General features: G+C 42.6%; 1 protein-coding gene across 4 annotated transcripts in view; it reads right to left on the bottom strand.

Annotated features, from left to right (window-relative positions):
• Positions 1-20,466, bottom strand: part of INTS8 (integrator complex subunit 8) — a 220,343-nt gene that overhangs the window by 34,403 nt on the left and 165,474 nt on the right. For 3 of the 4 annotated variants that reach the window (XR_004538292.1, XM_033933169.1, XM_033933168.1), the window contains exons 22-24: positions 13,364-13,482; positions 8,461-8,564; positions 291-341 (exon numbers count right to left, since the gene is read on the bottom strand). Coding sequence is in view for 2 of the 4 variants with exons in the window: in XM_033933169.1 (XP_033789060.1) it covers positions 291-341; positions 8,461-8,564; positions 13,364-13,482 (274 nt within the window). In the remaining 2 variants the exon portion in view is untranslated. Of the gene's footprint in view, positions 1-290; positions 342-8,460; positions 8,565-13,363; positions 13,483-20,466 lie in introns of those variants that run through there. The other variant, XR_004538293.1, reaches the window with a different exon arrangement.

Raw genomic sequence — 20,466 nt, 5'->3', positions numbered from 1 at the left:
AAAAGCCATCCCTCCAATAATAAACTAGTATGTGTCCCCTTTTACAGTGCTGGTGATAGCTAGTCTAGAGTTCGGGATGCCAGCCTGTGCTTTGTGTCTTGTGTTGGCAGGATGCACTGTACCCTTGATCCAGACCACATATAGCCAAGATCAGCCTCATCTCAGGAGGTGGTGATGAAATACAGAAACTTTCTCATACATTTTATAATCTATCAAAAATGTTTTGAGGAAAAGTACATGTTGCTGTTAATATTACTAGTCAACATCTAGCTGATTGCATCTGGACATACCTGTGTGTGGCAGTTAAGCAGAGAGCAGCATTTTATCATCCTTTTAATCACCTAAAACATACATAAGAAGGGGAGGGGGGAAGGAAGAACTTAATCTATTTTCAGGAGACATTTGCAAAGTTATGCAAAGTATGAGTAGCTAGTGTTTGAAGAAGCTACAAATTCAATTAATCAGCCTGAAACTAGTAGCACAGAAAATGAAAACATACAAACTGGGATAAAAGGAAAAACTGTCACTGCCAACTCTAAAAGATATAAAATACAAGATACCCCATAGCAAATCATTTAACTACCAAATTACAAAAGTGTGGAACACACTCCCCATCAAAATTTGTGCAACCAATGTATAAATAAAAGCAAGAATGGAAGACTTTACTCCTTGACTGAATACCTTTAAATGATAGAAAAGACAGCTTATAAGCAGTAGGAGAGCTATGGCCACTTTGTCACGGCACCTAATTGTCCATAAAATATTTTTAAAACTAGACAGGGACATTTGAATTTGACTCTTGACTGAATATAGTGATCTCAAGAGGGGCATGACATGTTCAAATTTATTTTTGTTAAAAATCAGACGAGCTGTAGTATTCTGTACAAGTTGTAGACGTCTTAAATTACCTTTACTAATACTACAATAAACTGAATTACAATAGTCCAACTGAGCTACTACAGTCGACTGAACAATCGTGGCAAAAGGATGTTGATAAAACAGGGCTCATACCTGCTTCAGGTGTCAGAAAATGTTTTCTAAGTTTACAACTATCAAAAAGATAAGATTCTTGATGATTTTTCAATAGGCAAGGCTTCTCCAGTCTAAAAAAATATTATTAGGAAGTTTTGGACAATCAGACCCTAACCACAACAATTTAATTTTCACAAGGTTTTACTTCATTATGGTCAAAGTTGACTACTGTAACAATCTGGTAATCTTTAAATTTATGCTGACCTCCTACGCTTACATAGATCAAGCAAGACTACATCCAACTAATTGCCTTTCTTCCAACCCCCGTCGTCTCTTTGCCATGCTGAACTCCCTCACTCAAAGGGTCCCCACCTCCGACTTCTCCTTCTCTCTCTCCCCAGACTATGGCTGATTACTTCCATGACAAGGTCCACAAGATCACCCTTGAATTCACTACAAAGTCACATCCTTCTCCCCTACCCACTATCCACTCTCCTGAACTTCAAATTCACACCATCCCTTCATCCTTCACCCAAATAACTCAGGAAGCTCCTCTTGCCTGGTCCCACCCTCTTTATATTCTTCAACTACCACTGACTTTTCTTCCCTGAAATCACAGAGGAAGAAACTGCACAGCTTGTCTTCAGCCAAGCCTACTACATGCCCCTCAGACCTTATTCCCACCCCTCTACTTGACCCCATCTCACATACTGTTATCCCTCCCATCTGCCATATTCTCAACCTATCCATTTCTACTGCAACTGTCCTTGCTGCCTTCAAGCACGAGGTGAGTTGTCACTTCTCAAAAAACCCTCGTTGGATCCCACCTGCCTGTCAAACTATCGTCCTGTTTCCCTTCTTCTGTTTCTATCCAAGCTACTCGAGCTTCCTATCCAAGCTACTCGAACGTGCTGTTCTCCATCGCTGCCTGGCCTTCCTTTCAACTCGACAGATTCTTGGTCCTCTACAATCTGGCTTTTGCCCTGAACACTCCACAGAGACTGCCCTCACCAAAGTCTGCAGTGACTTGTTCATGGCCAGATCTAACGGCCTTTACTCGATCCTCATCCTTCTTAACACGTCTTCTGCCTTTGATACTCTTAATCACAGCTTACTCCTTGATACGATGTCCTCGCTTGGATTCCACAAATCTGTCCTCTCTTGGTTTGCCTCCTACCTCTCCCATCTCACCTTTAGTGTATGAGTTGGTCGGTCCTCGTCTGCTGCTACCCTGCTAGCAGTTGGCATACCCCAGGGTTTTGTCTTAGGACCTCTTCTCTCTCTACACCTCTTCCCTCAGTGCCCTGATCTCCTTCCATGGCTTCCAGTATTATCTATATGCTGATGACTACCAGATCTACCTCTCTATACCTGAAATTTCACCTAAAGTCTAAGATAAAGTCTGCCTGATATTGCCGCCTGGTTGTCCTGTTGTCATCTGAACATAAACATGTCCAAGACTGAGCTGATCCTCTTTGCTCCTAAACCCTCTGCTCTTCCTTCTCCATTCTCCATCTCAGTAAATAATACTATCATCATTCCAGTTTCCTCTGCTTGCAACCTTGGAGTCATGTTCGATTCCAACCTCTCATTTTCTACACACATCCAATAAAGTGCTAAGGCCTGTCGCTTCTATTTCTACAACATCACCAAAATTTGCCCCTTCCTCTCTGAGCACATTACCCGGACCCTTGTCCACACTCTTGTTACCTCACGCTTAGATTACTGCAATCTACTTCTAACTGGTCTCCTGCAGTTCCACCTCTCACCCCTACAATCTGTGCAAAACTCTGCTGCATGACTCATCTTCTACAAACCTTGCTACACTCATGTCACCCTTCTCTTTAAATCACTTCACTGGCTCCCTATCTGCCTTCGTATATAGTTCAAGCTGCTATTGCTGACCTACAAGTGTTCATTCTGCTGCCCCTCAATATCTCTCCTCTCTTCTTATAAACCTCCTAGAGAACTTTGTTCCTCAGCTAAGCTTAGCTGTACCTTTTTCCTCCACTGCCAATTCCAGACTGTTCCTTTCATCTAGCTGCCCCCTATGCCTGGAATAAACTACCCGAGTTTGTCCACCAAGTCCCTTCCCTTCCCTTGTTTAAAAGCAGACTGAAAACCCACCTTTTTGATATAGCCTTAAATCCATAACTCTACTCCCTACTGCCCACCAACCCAACCAGCAGATTAATTGCTCCCCTTAACTGTGTCCATGACATCCTGTTTGTCTGTCTTGTCTGTTTAGATAATAAGCTTTTTTGAGCAGGGACTGTCTTCTTTGTGACTCTGTATAGCGCTGCATACGTCTGGTAGTGCTATAGAAATAATTAATAATAGTAGTAGTAGTAATACAAGAATAAATATTAGAGGCAAGGTTATTTAAATCTGGACTAACTTCTTGTAGTATAAAAATATCACCTGTATATGTAAAAAGAAATTCACCTGGACCTAAAGAGACAACACTGAATGATGTCATGTAAACAATGAAAAGGATGGGGATACAGTGGAGGTCCCTGGGGCATACCATAGTCAAGAAACCAGGCTAGGGTGTTCTTCCACCAGTTTGAACTACACAGGACCTTAAAGACAGAAAACCTTACCTCCTACATCTATTATGAAAGGAGGAATGCTAAAACTTTGTGATCAATTACATCAAACATAGCTGATACATCAAATTGTAACAGAACTGCAAAATGCTTTTTACTTAATGTTTGAACATGGCTTTTGATTAACTGAGTGAGCATGATGTTTGTGGGACTGGATGTTATTTTATGATGATATTTTGTAAATTACTGTATATTGCAAATAGCCTCAGGTTTCCCAAGGAAGATGGTATATAAACAGAAATAACAGACTTCCACATTATTTCTTACAGTTTTACTCAATCACTGCTGTAGTTCCTACTATTGATCTTCCCTATCATGTCCCTGAATTTTAACTCAGACCTACATCTTTGTTTTTGGTTGGGTCCTGTTTTGTTTGGCTTGCTGAGCTTGTAAACTCCAAGAGTAGGGTACATCCTTTATGTGTGTCTGCACAATGCTGTATGTAGGTAGTAGTGCTGAACGATTTAAATTGATTCACCAATTCATTTCAGGGAATGAATTTGAATCAATTTATTGTCCGAAAAAATTTGGACTCACCGATTCAGTGACCAATACCTCCTCCCCTCCCGAGTGAGACCTGACATACCTCCAGGCATCCCAAAGCAGCAGCAGAATGGTGGTGGTCAGCCTTGAAGAGGCAGTGCTTTGAATGGGATGCTTACAGCCTGACCTGCCGGGGCCTTCCCTCTGCCACGTCACTGATGACACGGCAGAGGGAAGCCTTAGCAGGGCAGGCCACAATCAGCCTGTTCCCAGCGCTGCTTCGTCAAGGCTGGCCATTGCCATGCTGCTGCTGCTGTTTTGGAAGTCTCGGAGGTTTGTTAGGTCTCATGGGATGGTTAATTGGGTGCCGCTGCATAGGGGGATGGGAGGGAGGGATGGAAAGCTGCTGCACAGTGGGATGGGTGGAAGGGGAGGAAAGCTGCTGCTCAGTGGGATGGGAAGAGAGGAAAGATGCTGAACATAGGGGGGAGAAAGGAGAGAAGAATTGTTGGGGTGGAGGAGAGGAAAGGAGAGATAAAATAAACAGGTAGAAAGGGGTGAAAGGGAGAAATCCTGCATATGGTGGAGGGGAGGAAGACATGCATAGAGAAGAGAGAGGGAGAAATTTTGGACATAGGGTGAAGGGCAGGAAGAGATGGTGCTCATAGGGAGAGAGAAAAAAATGTTGCTCATAATGGAGGGGAGGAAGGGAAAAATGTTGCATGGAGGGGAATAGAGAGATTTGATCCAGGGCACAAGGCAGGGAGAGAGAGATAGATAGATAGTAGACAGTGGGAAACAAACGAATGTTGGATATGGCAGTGGAAGGTAGACAAAAATAATTTTCTATTTTGTAATTACAATATGTCAGGGATAGTGCCGGGATATGAACTTCGGATTCCTAAACCATGGGGAAGCGCTACAAGGACTTCAGGGACCAGACGGACTCCATCTGACCAGTAGGGGTAAGAACGTCTTCGGACACCGACTAGCCCGCCTGCTTCACAGGGCTTTAAACTAGGTAAGTCGGGGGAGGGTACCCATTCACATATTAGTGCAGAAAGGAATTATCCTGATGAGGTGAGTCGAAACTCCGCTTCCATGTCCAAGGTAAGTACCCACATTGCAAATAGTTCTTTAGGAGTCACACCGACTTGGGTAGGATACGCCTCACAGGGACTTAGCAAACACAAGATATCGAGGGCCATGTATGTCAATGCACACAGTTTAGGTAACAAAATTCTAGAATTGGAGGCTGAAATAAGGAATGCTGATCTAGATGTGGTGGCAATATCTGAAACTTGGTTCACGGACTCACATGGGTGGGATATGACTATACAGGGCTACAATCTAATTCGTCAGGACAGAGAGGGCAGGTTAGGAGGGGGGGTAGCTCTATACATTAAAGAGGACATCAAAACCACCAGGATCACAGATGTCAAGTACACCGGGGAGTCCCTCTGGGTAAACCTGGCAAGAGGCAGAGAAAAATGCCTGTATCTAGGTGTGGTATACAGACCCCCAAGACAACTGGAAGACATGGACGCAGAATTAATTGAAGACATAGAGAATATCACTCTACGAGGAGAAGCTGTACTGCTAGGGGACTTCAATATGCCTGATGCAGACTGGAACTCATTTTCAGCGACAACCAGCGGTAGCAGGAGGCTCTTAACCTCCATAATGGGAGCACGTCTCAAACAAATGGTAACAGAGCCCACTAGGGCCCAGGCGATCCTCGACCTGGTACTCACCAATGGGGAAAGCGTCTCAGAGGTCTCAGTAGGAGATACGCTAGCCTCCAGCGACCACAACATAGTATGGTTCAACCTTAGGAAAGGCTTCCCTAGATCAAACACGAAAACAAAGGTACTCAATTTCCGGGGCACAGACTTTGCACGCATGGGAGATTTCGTCCATCGGACGCTGCAGGACCAAGCGGAGACCGATGATGTAGAAGCTAAGTGGTTAACACTGAAATCAACCATACATGAAGCAACTAGCCGCTTCATAAAATCAGTAAATAAATGACAAAGAAACAATAAACCCCAATGGTTCACCGCGGAGATCTCGCACCTCATTAAGGAGAAGAAAAAAGCATTTCTCTCCTACAAGCGCACAGAGAAAAGAGAGGCAAAGGTAGAATATAGGACCAGGTCTACAGCGGTCAAAATGGCAGTTAGGGAGGCAAAACTTCGAGTGGAAGAAATTCTGGCAAAAAACATTAAAAAGGGGGATAAATCCTTCTTCAGGTACATTAGTGACAGAAAAAGAAACACAGGCAGGATAGTACGCCTTAGAAGACCGGACGGAAGTTACGTGGAAGCAGATTCCGATAAAGCCGAACTACTGAATGAATACTTCTGCTCAGTCTTCACCTGTGAGGCACCGGGACACGGTCCGCAGTTGAAGGCAACACAAAGCACAGAAGACCCGTTTCAGAATTTTGAGTTCACACCAGGTGAAGTTTACAGTGAACTGGCAAGACTCAAGGTGAACAAAGCCATGGGACCAGACAATTTGCACCCAAGAGTGCTCAGAGAATTGAGCGATGTCCTGGCGAAACCGTTGGCTGAGCTATTCAATCTTTCCCTAAGTAAGGGGAAAGTTCCCCTGGACTGGAAATTAGCTAATGTCGTTCCTCTGCATAAAAAGTGTTGCAGGGCAGAGGCTGCGAATTATAGACCAGTGAGTCTCACATCAATAGTGTGCAAACTCATGGAAACACTAATTAAAAGCAAATTGGACACGATCTTGAATGAAGGGAATCTTCGGGATCCCAGTCAGCATGGATTCACCAAGGGTAGGTCCTGCCAATCCAATCTCATCAGCTTCTTTGACTGGGTAACAAGAAAGTTGGACTTGGGAGAGTCTTTGGACGTCGTGTACCTGGACTTCAGTAAAGCTTTTGACAGTGTCCCACACCGCAGGCTGCTAAGCAAGATGGAATCGATGGGTTTAGGAGAGACACTAACTGCATGGGTCAATGATTGGCTGAGTGGCAGACTTCAGAGGGTGGTAGCCTCTCTAAAACATCGGAGGTGACCAGTGGAGTGCCGCAGGGCTCAACATATTCTTAGGGGATCTGACTCAACAGCTTCAAGGTTAAATAACACTATTCGCCGATGACGCCAAACGTAATATAGTAATATAGTAATGACGTAATATAGTAAGTGAATGCAGTTTACAGAATTATATGGCGCAGGATCTGCTTACATTGGAAAGTTGGTCCTCAACCTGGCAGCTAGGCTTCAATGCTAAGAAATGTAAGGTCATGCACCTCGGAAGCGGAAATCCATGCAGGACATACTTCTTGAACGGAGAAACTTTAACTAGGACTTCAGCAGAACGAGATTTAGGAGTAATCATCAGTGCAGACATGAAAACTGCCAATCAAGTGGAGAAGGCTTCATCTAAGGCAAGGCAGATATTGGGTTGTATCAATAGAAGTTTCGTCAGCCGAAAGCCTGAAGTCATAATGCCGTTGTACAGGGCCATGGTGAGACCTCATCTGGAGTACTGTGTGCAATTCTGGAGGCCACATTACAGTAAAGATGTGCGCAGAATTGAATCGGTTCAGCGGATGGCCACCAGGATGATCTCGGGGCTCAAGGGTCTCTCGTACAAAGAGAGACTGAACAAATTGCAGCTCTACACTCTCGAGGAACGTAGGGAGAGGGGAGACATGATCGAAACATTTAAGTACCTCACGGGATGTGTCGAAGTGGAAGATGATATTTTCTTTCTCAAGGGACCCTTGGCCACAAGAGGGCACCCGCTCAAACTCAGGGGCGGAAAATTTAATGGCGACACCAGAAAGTATTTCTTCACAGAGAGAGTGGTTGATCATTGGAACAAGCTTCCAGTGCAGGTGATCGAGGCAGACAGCGTGCCAGACTTTAAGAATAAATGGGATACCCATGTGCGATCCCTACGAGGGTCAAGATAAGGAAATTGGGTCATTAGGGCATAGACAGGGGGTGGGTAAGCAGAGTGGGCAGACTTGATGGGCTGTAGCCCTTTTCTGCCGTCATCTTCTATGTTTCTATGAAATATGTATCTTGTCAGAGCTGGTGTTAGACAGCAAGCATGAGCTACGACCTAACAGAGAGAGGGAAAGTCTTTTTTGTTTATTTTGTCTACACCACGGTGCTGGTGTGGGGTTGGATAGCGTAAAGGGGGGCAGGATGGATGGAAAGGCTACAAAATAAACACACCAGGATGTTTGAAAACAAAAAAACCCACCCAATTGGGCGGGAAAAGCGAATCGAATTGAAAAATTGATTCAATAGGCCAATCGAATCAAAATTTTTTCCCTGAATCGGGCAGAACTAGTAGGAAGTATGAATTATACAAATCAGGATAATCAAATTAATCCAGTCTTAGACAGGCTCACCTGGTCTGTGTACACATCAGGTGGCACAGCTTTATTGAAGAAATCTGAGCACACTGCTCCTGCCTGCAGATAGTAGTGAAGAGCTGCAGAATACTGATTTGTTGCTAGAAGAGGAAACATAAAAAAAGTAAGATATCATCAACAGCCGGTGAGGGAGTTTCATTAAGTGGAGGTATTTGAAGGCCTAGAAAACTTGCAGCCATACTCACCCCCTGTTTTATGAAGCTGTGCTAGAGGCTGCTGCACTGCAACAGCCCCGAAGCCCTTTAAATCTCTATGGGCTTCGGGGCCATTACAGCAGCGCAGCTGCTAGCACGGCTTCGTAAAACAGGCCCTCAGTAGAGGAGGAAAGTAGGCAGAAACTGTGCCATCCATTTTCTTGCAGATTTTAAGAGCATTACTGTAAATGAGAACATTCAGTACTGTTAGACTCCTGGAAAGTGACTGCAAACAGCATCTATCTGCAAAGTAATCCTTCTTGTATGTTTTTTTTTTTAATGTGGTGTTGCAATAATGGGAATTTAGAGGTCAATATTCAGAGTGATTTAACTAGCCAGAAACGGTTCATGATCAGTTAAATTGCCTGTTTGGAACTAACTGCTCATTTTCAGCAGCACTTAACCAGTTAATGCTGCTGAAAATGACTGGTTAGCACCTAATTTAACTTGGAAATAATTCAAAATCTGTTCTGGGGTGGAGCTGGCACTTGGCTGGTGTTCAGTGCTTAGTTAGCCAAGGTAACTGCATAAATAGGACCACCTAAAAAGTCAATCTTATCTGTATATGGTGCTACATAGTTGGTTAAGCTGAATAGCACACTTAACCTACTGGCTCCAGAAACCCAGAAATTTAATGCTAAAGCCCGGACATGGCCCGACATTGAATTTCTGGATATAATGCCAATGGTGGTCAGCAAATCACTTAGGGGTCCTTTCATCAAACTGCAGTAGTGGTTTAACGCGCGTTAAACCGCCTGCTGCACTAGAATTTTGGATCAAATTTAAGATCCCTATGTTGGCACATAGAGCATTATTTGAGCTACAGCCTTCATATCTTTCTAACTTGGTGTTATTTTATGCCCCAAGGCGTTTATTACGATCTTTGAATGACAATAGGGTAGTCGTTCCTCATAGCTTGAAGGCACATCTTGCGTCAACCAAAGATTGTACGTTCTTTTATGTAGTTCTGTGGCTATGGAATAACTTGCCCATAGACTTGAGAAAATAAGAATCATATATAAAATTTAAAAGACACATTTTTTTCAATTGGCTTTCTCAAATTGAAGAATTGAGTTTGGGACTGTAATCTGTATTTATATAATGATTAATTTCTGTTATGGAAATTTTTAGTTGTATGTATTAGTTATGGTTTATTAAAATTTGATTATTTTATAGTTTTATTATTAGAATTGTTATTATTGAGATGTTGATTGTCATAGTATTTTATGAAAAAAAAATTAACTTTTGTTCTTATTCTTTCCTTTCCTATTTTTAGATGGAGTTATTTTCTTAATGTAAACCGCTTGGATCCTTTTTAGGCCGATATGCAGTATATAAAGTTTTTAATAAACATAAATATAAAATGTTATAATACCCTTGTATCGTTCTATGAATTACTGGGTGTGCAATTCTGATCACCATATCTCAAAAAAGATACAGCAGAATTAGAAAAGGTACCGAAAAGGGCGATGAAAATGATAAAAAGGATGGGACCACTAAAGGCTAATGTGGTTAGGGCTGTTCAGCTTGGAGAAGAGATGGCTTAGGGGTGATAAGAGGTCTATAAAATACTGAGTAGAGTGGAAAGGGTAGATGTGAATCGCTTGTTTACTCTTTCCAACAATAGCAGCTTTAAAACATTCCGAAGAAAATATTTCTTCACACAAACTCTGGAATTCTTTGCCGGAGAATGTGGTGAAATCAGTTAGCTTAGCAGGGTTTAAAAAAAGGTTTGGATAATTTCCTAAAAGAGAAGTCCGTAGGCCAAGTTCCACTTAAATGGAAACTCTCAGTCACCAGTACTAGTGACCTGGATTGATCACCGTGAGAATGGGCTACTGGGCTTGATGGACCTAGGTCTGACCCAGTAATGCTATTCTTATCTTGTAAGCAAAATAATGTTCTATCTATCCGTGGGGAGTCAGGTGAGGAACTGCGGAGAGATAAGGAAACTAGGGCATGCTTTGTTGACTAGTATCAGCAGCATTATACCCTGGAGGTCGTTCCTGACTTGGCTAGGATAGAGGATTATGCACAGTCTGCCCACTTGGGGAAAACTGACGAGTCGGATGCTCAGCAACTTGACCACCCTATTACTACTACTACTATTAATTATTTCTATAGCACTACCAGATGTACGCAGCGCTGTACAGAGTCACAAAGAACAAAAAAACAGTCCTTGCTCGAAAGAGCTTACAATCTAAACAGCCAAGACAGACAAACAGGATGTCATGGATAGTGTTAATCAGCTGGCTGGGTTGGAGGGTGGAGGAGTAGGGTTAAGGATTGAAGGCTATGTTCGTCAGGTGCTCAAATCTATGAAGGTGGGGAAATCACTGGGGTTAGATGGATTTACGTTGAAGTTTTATAAATGTTTTTGCAATCTTTTAATGCCTTCCTGCTTCACCTTTTCCACACCTGGCAGCTGGGAAGCCAATTGACTTTTTTAATGTGCCTAGCGGGCATTACCATTCTCCATAAGGAGGGGAAGGATCTCAAGCTCTTTGCTTCTTACCGCCCAATTTCTTTACTGGGGATGGACACCAAAATTTTCACTATGGTTTTAGTGGGTTCCCCGACTAATCCATCCTGATCAATCGGGCTTTTATTGCTGGGAGGCAGGTTGGGGATAATATCCAGCAGGTGATTAACTTGATGGAGAGGGTATGTCGGCTACACTAGGGTACAGTGTTTTTCTCTATTGATGCTGAAAAGGCCTTCAATTGGGTCGTGTAGCCTTTTTTGTTCAAGGTGTTAGAATATATAGGGCTGGATCTTGTATGTGGGCATGGTACACGAACCAGTTGGGGTGCATTAAAGTGAATGGTAGTTACTCTGCCCTATTTGTGTTGTCTTGCAGTACTGAACAGGGCTGCCCCCTTGCTTCTATTTTATTTGCCTTGACAATTAAACCCCTAGCGCAGCATGTTCGCACAACTGCATGTATCTGAGCGGTTCAGACTCTGTCTGGGGAATATAAGTTGAGTCTGTTTGCGGATGATCTGTTTACTATTCAGGACCCAGTGACTTCATTGACTGCTATATTGAGGGAGCTGAGCAATTATGGTGGTTTTTCAGGTTTTAAAGTTAATTTAAGTAAATCTGAGCTGTTGAATATCAATTTGCCGGATGCCGCTAGAGAGGAAATGCGTGCATTTTTCTCTTTGCATTGGGTGAAACTTGGGGGGGGTCTATTTTGGGCCCTTGGGTACCAATCTTTATGATTTGAAATATGCTCCCCTAATTGCAAGGATTTAGATAGGTGGGAGGGGCTGTCTCTTGGTAGTGTATAGAAGTGGTAAAGATGATGATTCTTCCACAACTTCTGTTTCTTTTTCGGTCCTTAACCTTAAGGGTGCCCTGATCGGTTCTCGATGGTTTACAGAAGAGATTCTCTAAATTTATTTGGACTAACAGACATCAATGGATGATCATTTGGGTTCTTTGCTTGAACAAGAGGGAGGGAAGGTTGGCTGTCCCTAACGTAGTGAAATACTATCAGGCTACTCAGTTAAGGGCCCAAGATTGTAAACAATGTAAACAATCTTGGCAAGCCCAAGACAGTAAATAATTGGTCAATACTTAACAGGAGGGACTTGGGCGGATATGGTAGAGGATAGTCTTACCTCTGTTCAGACTATTTTGAGGGTGTGGAGAGTGGTTCAGGGGCTTCTTTTGGAGGGTATACAGTACTCTTGGTTTACCCCCTTGAGATATAATCCTGAATTTGCTACTGGCAGGAGGAGGGAGTCTTTCCTGCATGGGAAGCCAAGGGTTTGGTTTGTGTAGGGCAGCTCTGGGATGCCATTCCAGTTATGATTCGGTCTTTTCCTGAGCTTCAGGATAAATATCAGTTGTCTCCCAGGATTTGTTTCCCTATTTACAAGTCAAATATTATTTGCGATCATCGGGCCTTCTTCAGGACTTGGGAAGACTCAGTTTGAACAGCTAGTGGGTCCCACTCTTCAAAAGATGTCAATTTTGACCTTTTATAAATGTTTAAATGCCTGGTATGGGGCTAAATTATCCTTAAATGAATGCCTGGGAACATGATTTGGGACAAGGCTTACTGGTTCTGAATGGGAAGGTGTACAGTCTCAGGTTGCCTCTATGGGATTAGTGGCCCCCTTAATAGAAAATGGCTATAAAGTTCTCTTGTGCTGGTACTACACACCTGTTTTGCTGGGACGCATGGGGAAAGGAGGGGAGAGGTCTTGTAAGAGGGGCTGTGGGCTGGAGGTGTACTATAAACATATGTGGTGGGGTTGTCCCTGGGTTCTATTTTTGTGCTGATTTTGAAGATTTTGGGGAGAGAAGTTTGCACTTCATGGGAGGTTGTGCTTCTTTGTAGATATGATCCTAACTTGGATCCTAGGGAATCAAATTTTTGTAAATTATTCTTTACAGCTGCTAGGCTTGTTTCGGCTGCTTGCTGGAAGAAGCTAGAGCAACCTGATTGGCACTTGGTGGTAGATAAGTTACATCACTGGCATAATATGTATAAACTTATCGCTGTTAAACATTGCAACCTGTATAAGTCTGACTGCATATGGCGGCACTTTGAATTATGGGACTCGCATTGTCTGGATATAGGGCATTGTAAAATCTTGCTTTCTGAAGAAAGTATGCCATTATCTGCTAAAGAGTCAACATACAAAAATGAAACAGATGGTGGTTTCACTTACCAAAATAAATATCTGCCTGAATAATTAGCCAGGAGTGGTTGCTTGGATTTATAGTCAGTGCATAGTTGACCAGCTCTTTCACTGTAACAGCAACAGCTTCAAAATCCACTGACTGGAGGCTTTAAAAGAAACAAGCAAGCACTAAGTATAAATTATGAACTACTGTTGTAAATGCCAAAGTGAATACCAGCATGCACTTCCTCTAATTTTGAAATTTTAATTATCCATGCACGGGGAAAAAAAAGGAAACAAGAAACCATCCAGTAGTAAAATCATAGCACATGGACTAATGGCCAGAGATGAACTGAAATCTATGGCACTGCATAGGGAACCCATAGTCTTTTTTTTTTTTTTTAATGTCTCAGCATCTCAGGGAAAAAGTGGAGTCCTGTGAGTGTGACATTCTTTGTTCTGCTAGTATTCTGCTATTGTTCTGCTATTCTGCTATTATTCTCACGCTCATGGTATTTATGAATTTATACATAACACCAAAATTAGAAATACATACTTAGGGCATTGTTTCCCAAGACTTCAGAAAATTTTCTGGAAATGCATCCAGAACTTACGAGGACTAATAATTTAACCTCTCTTTACTCTACTAGGGAACTATTATGTGCCAACTAGCACCTGTCTTTAGGTCCCAATTTATAGAATTGGCCTTCACATCGTTAGAAGAAAACACTGCAGTTTTGAAATCCAACTTGTACTGAAAATCCAGCTACCTAAACTCTAAAGCCCAGCCAATTAAAAAAAAACCCCATACTGCTCCATATTGAGTACTCTTTAGCCAGCTGGTAATGGCTCCCAATTGGCTAAATAGCATTAAGCTGGCTAACTACCAATATTCAGTGGGAGATTGTCAGTCACTAGCTATGTCACGCAATATAGCTGGATAGCGTCAATATTCATTGTCTGACCGGCTATGTCTAGTGATAGTGACCAGATAGACCTGCTATTTAGGCGGGTCTATCTGTGGCTGTTATGACTTAATCAGTCAGCTGCCAAATGTTGGCAATGTTAAATGTGGCTAAACTTTGACTGCGTATTCAATGCTGGTGGCTGGATATGGCTTCAGCACTGAATTTCTGGGTTTGCCAACCACTAGTTTTTAAAGAATTGTTTAATATGAGTAATTTTAACTTTTTGTTTATTTCACATATAGTTCTAATGGTATTACCAAAGTATGGCCAACTGCATGCCACAGGTGATTTCAGCATATTTATGTCAGAATTAGAGTAAAAAAATACATACGTTAAAGAATAAAGGAAGATTAGATACTTACCTCAATAATCTTCTTTCTAGTAGACAGGCTAATGAACATCTGATAGGGCAGGCTTCAGGAATGATGTGCCTGCCTATTAGAAAGAAGATTATTAAGGTAAGTACCTAATCTTCCCTTCTAGTGCAACAGGCATATCATTCCTGAACCTTTGGTACACATCAAAGTAATCCCCGGAATCTAGGACAGGACTGATGAGCCTGTTGAAAGTATGGATGATCCGAATGTGGAATCCAACCCAGCTGCTATTGTCTACCCTGTAAAACTTTGTGAAAGTATGGAGAGAGAACCATGTAGCCACTCTTCAAATTTCCCCAGGAGACACTGCCCTCGACTCTGCCCATGAGAAAGCCATGGAACATGCCTTCAAGGATACTGGTAGATGCTTCCCACTTCCGATATAGGCTGAAGAAATGGCTATATGGATCCATCTGGAAATGGTTGCCTTTGAAGCTGGGCATCTCCTATAGGCCGTAATTGCTAGCATAAAGAGGTGATCATACAGGCAAAACTCATTTGCCATCTCCAGATAACGCAGTAAAACTCTGCAAGCATTCAGCAATCTCAGGACCTTGTCACTATTCTTGGAACCCGAGGGTGTGAAGGCAGGCAACTGGACTTCCTGGTTGACGTGAAAAGACAAGACTACCTTAGGCAAGAAAGAAGGTACTGTACACAGTACTATTCCTGACTTTTTAAATTCTAAGAAAGGGTTCTTTGCATGATAACGCCTGCAGATCAGACACATGTCGAGCTGAAGTGATTGCTACTAAAAACATTCTTTTGTCTGCGAGATCCATCAATGAGGCCTGCTCTAGAGGCTCATACAGAGCTCTGGTGAGCTCCCAGAAGACCAGGTAAAGGACATCTTTTTGGATTTCTTCCAGTCAACAACTACTTTTGCTCAGTGGCATGGGTCACATGTGGATGGATCAGGCAGTTCAGACACATGTCGAGCTGAAGTAATCACCACTTGGCCTTTATCTGCTATCATGTTTCTATGATAAATTGTATGGTACCAATAACATATTTAAATCAGAAAATCTGTAATTTAATTTAAAAAAGGATTTATGGCCTATTTATAATACAATGTATCAAAAAATACATTCAGAACTACAAAATTTTAAAACACATTCACATGTCTTTATAGCATTAAAATTCTAAGTATCCTGAATATATTCTATCTTATGTGAATTTTAAGTCTTGTGAATTTTAAAGGCATGTAATGGAATTGCTGAACGTAAGTAAACCTTTAGGTAATATTCCATTTTATCACACAGGCACAGCAGCCAGATCCTGTAAAGGGCACCTACATTAGGCACCGCTAGGCATCCTAATCGAGGATGCCTAGAGATGCCTAACTTCGGAATCTGCCCTCAACTTTTTAAAAAAGTTGGCATGGTAACTGACTGCACCAGCTTTCAATTAAAAAAAAAAATTAAAATAACCAATTGCTCTGAGGAAAGGAATGTTACAAGTGCTATGCCTCAAGGTTCTGTTCTGGGCCTGTTCTTTTTAACGTTTTTATAAATGATGTTGCTGAAGGGTTGTCGGGTAAGATTTGCCTCTTTACGGATGATACCAAAATCTGCAATAGAGTAGACATGCCGGACGGTGTGAATAACATGAAGAAAGACCTGGCGAAGCTTGAAGAATGGTCTGAAATTTGGCAGCTAAATTTAATGCAAAGAAATGCAAGGTCATGCATTTGGGCTGCAAAAACCCACGGGAATGGTACAGTTTAGAGGGTGAAGAACTTATGTGCCCGACAGAAGAGCGGGACTTGGGTATGATTGAATATGATGATCTTAAGGTGGCAAAACAGGTTGAAAAGGTGATGGCGAAAGCTAGAAGGATGCTAGGTTGCATAGGGAGAGGTATGGCTATTAGGAAAAAGGAGGTATTGATGCCCCTGTATAAGACTTTGGTGAGACCTCATTTAGAATATTGTGTACAATTCTGGAGGCCGCAGCTTCAAAAGATATAAAAAGGATGGAGTTGAACCAGAGGAAGGCTACTAAAATGGTATGTGGTCTTCATAAGGAATATGGGGACAGACTTAAAGATCTCAATTTGTATACTTTGGAGGAAAGGCAGGAGAAGGGAGATAAGATAGAGACATTTAAATATCTTCGTAATATAAATGCGCATGAGTCGAGTCTCATTTGAAAGGAAACTCTGCAATGAGAAGGCATAGGATGAAGTTAAGAGGTGATAGGCTCCGGAGTAATCTAAGGAAATACTTTTTTACAGAAAGGGTGGTAGATGCATGAAACAGTCTCCCGGAAGAGGTGGTGGAGACAGAGACTGTGTCTGAATTCAAGAGGGCCTGGGATAGGCACGTAGGATCTCTTGGAGAGAGAAAGAGATAATAGTTACTGCGGATGGGCAGACTAGATGGGCCATTTGACCTTTATTTGCCATCATATTTCTATGTTTCCATGAGTCGAGTATCTTTCATTTGAAAGGAAGCTCTGGAATGTGAGGGCATAGGATGAAGTTAAGAGGTGATAGGCTCCGGAGTAATCTAAGGAAATACTTTTTTACAGAAAGGGTGGTAGATGTGTGGAACAGTCTCCTGGAAGAGGTAGTGGGGACAAAGACTGTGTCTGAATTCAAGAAAGTGTGAGAGAGGCATGTAGGATCTCTTAGAGAGAGGAAGATATAATGGTTACTGCGGATGGGCAGACTGGATGGGCCATTTGGCCTTTATTTGCCATCAAATAAAGGGCTCCGCACACAAAGGGAAGAGCCACTGCCTATAAAGAAGGCCAGCTGTGACAAACATGGTGAGAGAGACTCTGCCAAAAATCTGTGCCATAGCTTCGTCTTGCGTCAATGACGGCTTACCCACCGAGACGGCAACACTGTTCCAAGGGAAAATGGCTGCTGTAGGATTCCCGACACTAATATTAAATGATTGTTGTCCAGATGCCAGAGCACTGCTCGAATGGGAGCGGCAACACGGGGAGCCCAAACTGACTTCTGCAGTGAGAGTCACCAGATACGCAATCCGGCCCCAAAAACATCTTCTTGGGCACGAAATAGACATAGGAATAAGAAGTGTGGGGGCTAGTATGGAACCTGTTTTATTGACACAGGCATAGCCAGATACTCAGGCCATCAAATGCATTCCCTCTCCCCTCCTCCCTCCCCTCAACGGCAGTTAGTCCTCGCTGCTGGCAACGAAGTAAACTCAATCCAATGAAAGGGAGTGATTGGGAGTTAGTAGAAATGGGACAGCCAAACTGCCCCAAACATACTGTGATGAATGCTAAAGGACTAGCCAGCCAATAAGCATTACTCACATATCGAGAGCCAAAGGGAAAGGTTTCTTCACCATGCTGTGCCTCCCAATCACTGCACTTGCTCTGAGCTTAGTTAATCCTTAGGTTAAAGTGTGGTGCTGCCTTTTTTTTTTTTTTTAATTGTGAGGAGGGAGAAGAAGTGTATGGCAACTAGTCAGGGGTGCACCAGGGATGAGAAGAGAACTGATAACACCGGTACTGTAACAGAAGCGCGCTGACAATCCCGCGTCGACAATCCCATGCAGGACATATGTGCGCCGGATTAAAACAGTGTTAGTGCTGTGAGGGGGGATTGGGGGAACCCCCCCATTAAACTTATAAGTGTTCGTGTTTCTGTTGGGGGGGTGTGGAGGGGGACCCCCCCATTACACTGAAAACTGCCAATTTGATACGATTTTTAGTATCTGGCAGGTTTTTTTAGTGTAGTGGGGGTTCCCTTCCCCGCACCCCCCCAATGGGAGCGCGAACACTTGTAAATTTAGTGAGGGGGTTCCCCCTCGGAGTGCTAACAGTTATGGTTTCAATGCAGCATGCATATGTCCTGCACGGGATTGTCTGCACATTTTTGTCAGGCGTGGGAATGACGGGTCACCAATAACACCAGCTATACCTTGAGATAGGCACCCAGGAAGCCTAATCCTCTCACTCCACTGTAGTTGCCAAGCTAAAACAGGAGCTTGTTGGGCACACTAAGCAGAGATGAAACTAAGAGCAGGAGAAAGACCATCTATCCGCCTGTGGAGATACAGAATACTAAAGTACCATTGAGCTTTGTGCTCTCTATCTCCACCTGCTGGTAGGTGGACTTAACCTATTCATCTGATTTCTACTGCTGATGATAAGGAATAGATATTTTTGTTCTGAAGTCTTAAAGTTAACTATATTCTTGCAATACCATCAGAACAAAATTACTGACACCAGAACTTAGAAGAGCTTGAAAATTTATAATTGACTACATACTGAATAATATTCTTTCTTTGTTAAGTATGATATAGAAAAACTGTTAAAGGTTTGTCTGGTCCTTTTGGTAAGAGTGAGTGAAAGAGAGAGAATGAGAGAAACAGCCTGAAATGTGGCTCTTGGTACTGGAGGCAATGGCCTCAAACAAGAGCAGAATGACATCTGAAAATCTGCTAGTCTCAAAGGAGTCAGAAAACCAGGCCAGACAAACTTCCAAAGAGAAGTAAGCTCTAGATGCCAAAAGGAAATATTCCAACATTTCTAGAATTCTATATGGGATAACAGTCCTGCACTTCCAAACAAAAGCCTTTTTTTAGGCATGAAGCAACAAAAATTTAGCTGGAGCTCTAAATTCTGGATTTTCTAGCTGTAGAAGCGATCATTCTCTGGAGACAAGGAGGGGATATGCAGGCACACTTAATGGTGAAGTCCTTAAATAGAACCTGTGTGTCTGTGTTCTCCCCTAGCTAGTGGAGCAGTAAGGGGTGGGGGAGGGGGGGCTGTGGATCACACTGGGCGCCGGCACCTCTCTGCCCTGCCAGACCACACTTGCACCATCCCTCTCCTTACTTCTGTACATCTTCACTAGCGCAAGCAACTTCTCCTGCCTGTTGCTCGCATCAGTCTGGTTTACCTCTGAATCACTTCCAGGTCAAGGGGCCAGGAAGTGACATCAGAGGAAAATCCAACGTTGGCGCAAGGAGCATGATGGAGAGGCCACTTGCGCTGGTGAAAATTCAGAGGTACTGGGAGGGAGGAAGGGAGACCACTAAAGTAAGCTTTTGGCTTACAGGGCATGTGCAGGACTGCTGCTAACCATAGCTCCTCCCTATCCCTGTTAGGTTTGGGTTTTTTAGCCGCTCCTAACAGTCACAGCTCTCCCCCTTCTCACATCAATAGGAAAATAAAAAAATATTTAAAAATTTCATTTAGCCAAATCAAGAAAATAATTTTCCCCGTTTAAAAAAAAAAAAAAAAAAGGAGAAAGGCCAATAAGGAAAACTGACAAGCTACAAGCAGCTCTTTACAGAGGCTTAAAAAACCCCCCAAACAAACAAAAAAAAAACTTGCCACAAACAGAAACACCTTCAAGTTTCAAGTTTTATTAAAATTTTGATGTATCGCAATATCATTAATTCAAAGCGATTTACAATTAAAACAGGGTCTTAATTATTAAGAAAACCCAACACAGATGGACATGACGTACAAATACATAAGGGAAGTAGGGAGAACTACAATAAGTATAGTAAAGTATACATTCAAGGAAAATACAAATGCACAGAATTCTGTTGCAAAAAAAGCAAATCATCCACTACCTGGAAGAATTGGTGCACACAACTTACATGCAACAGCCTTTTTAGTAGCTAATTTCCGCTCAGTACCTTTTTAAGACACCTGCAAAGCTACAGCCTGGTCTTCAGTGCAGACTTTCACTAAGCATTACTGTTTGGACCAGAGTACAGCAAAGGACATTCGCTTTGGACAATCCGTTCTACAAAACCTCTTTGCACAATGAAGACTCGCTACCACCCTTCAAATTCCTCATAACTAGGGGC

Source organism: Geotrypetes seraphini, chromosome 2 (genome assembly GCF_902459505.1).
Source record: "Geotrypetes seraphini chromosome 2, aGeoSer1.1, whole genome shotgun sequence".
Lineage (NCBI taxonomy): Eukaryota > Metazoa > Chordata > Amphibia > Gymnophiona > Dermophiidae > Geotrypetes > Geotrypetes seraphini.
This window is presented reverse-complemented; position numbering and strand designations above follow the sequence as displayed.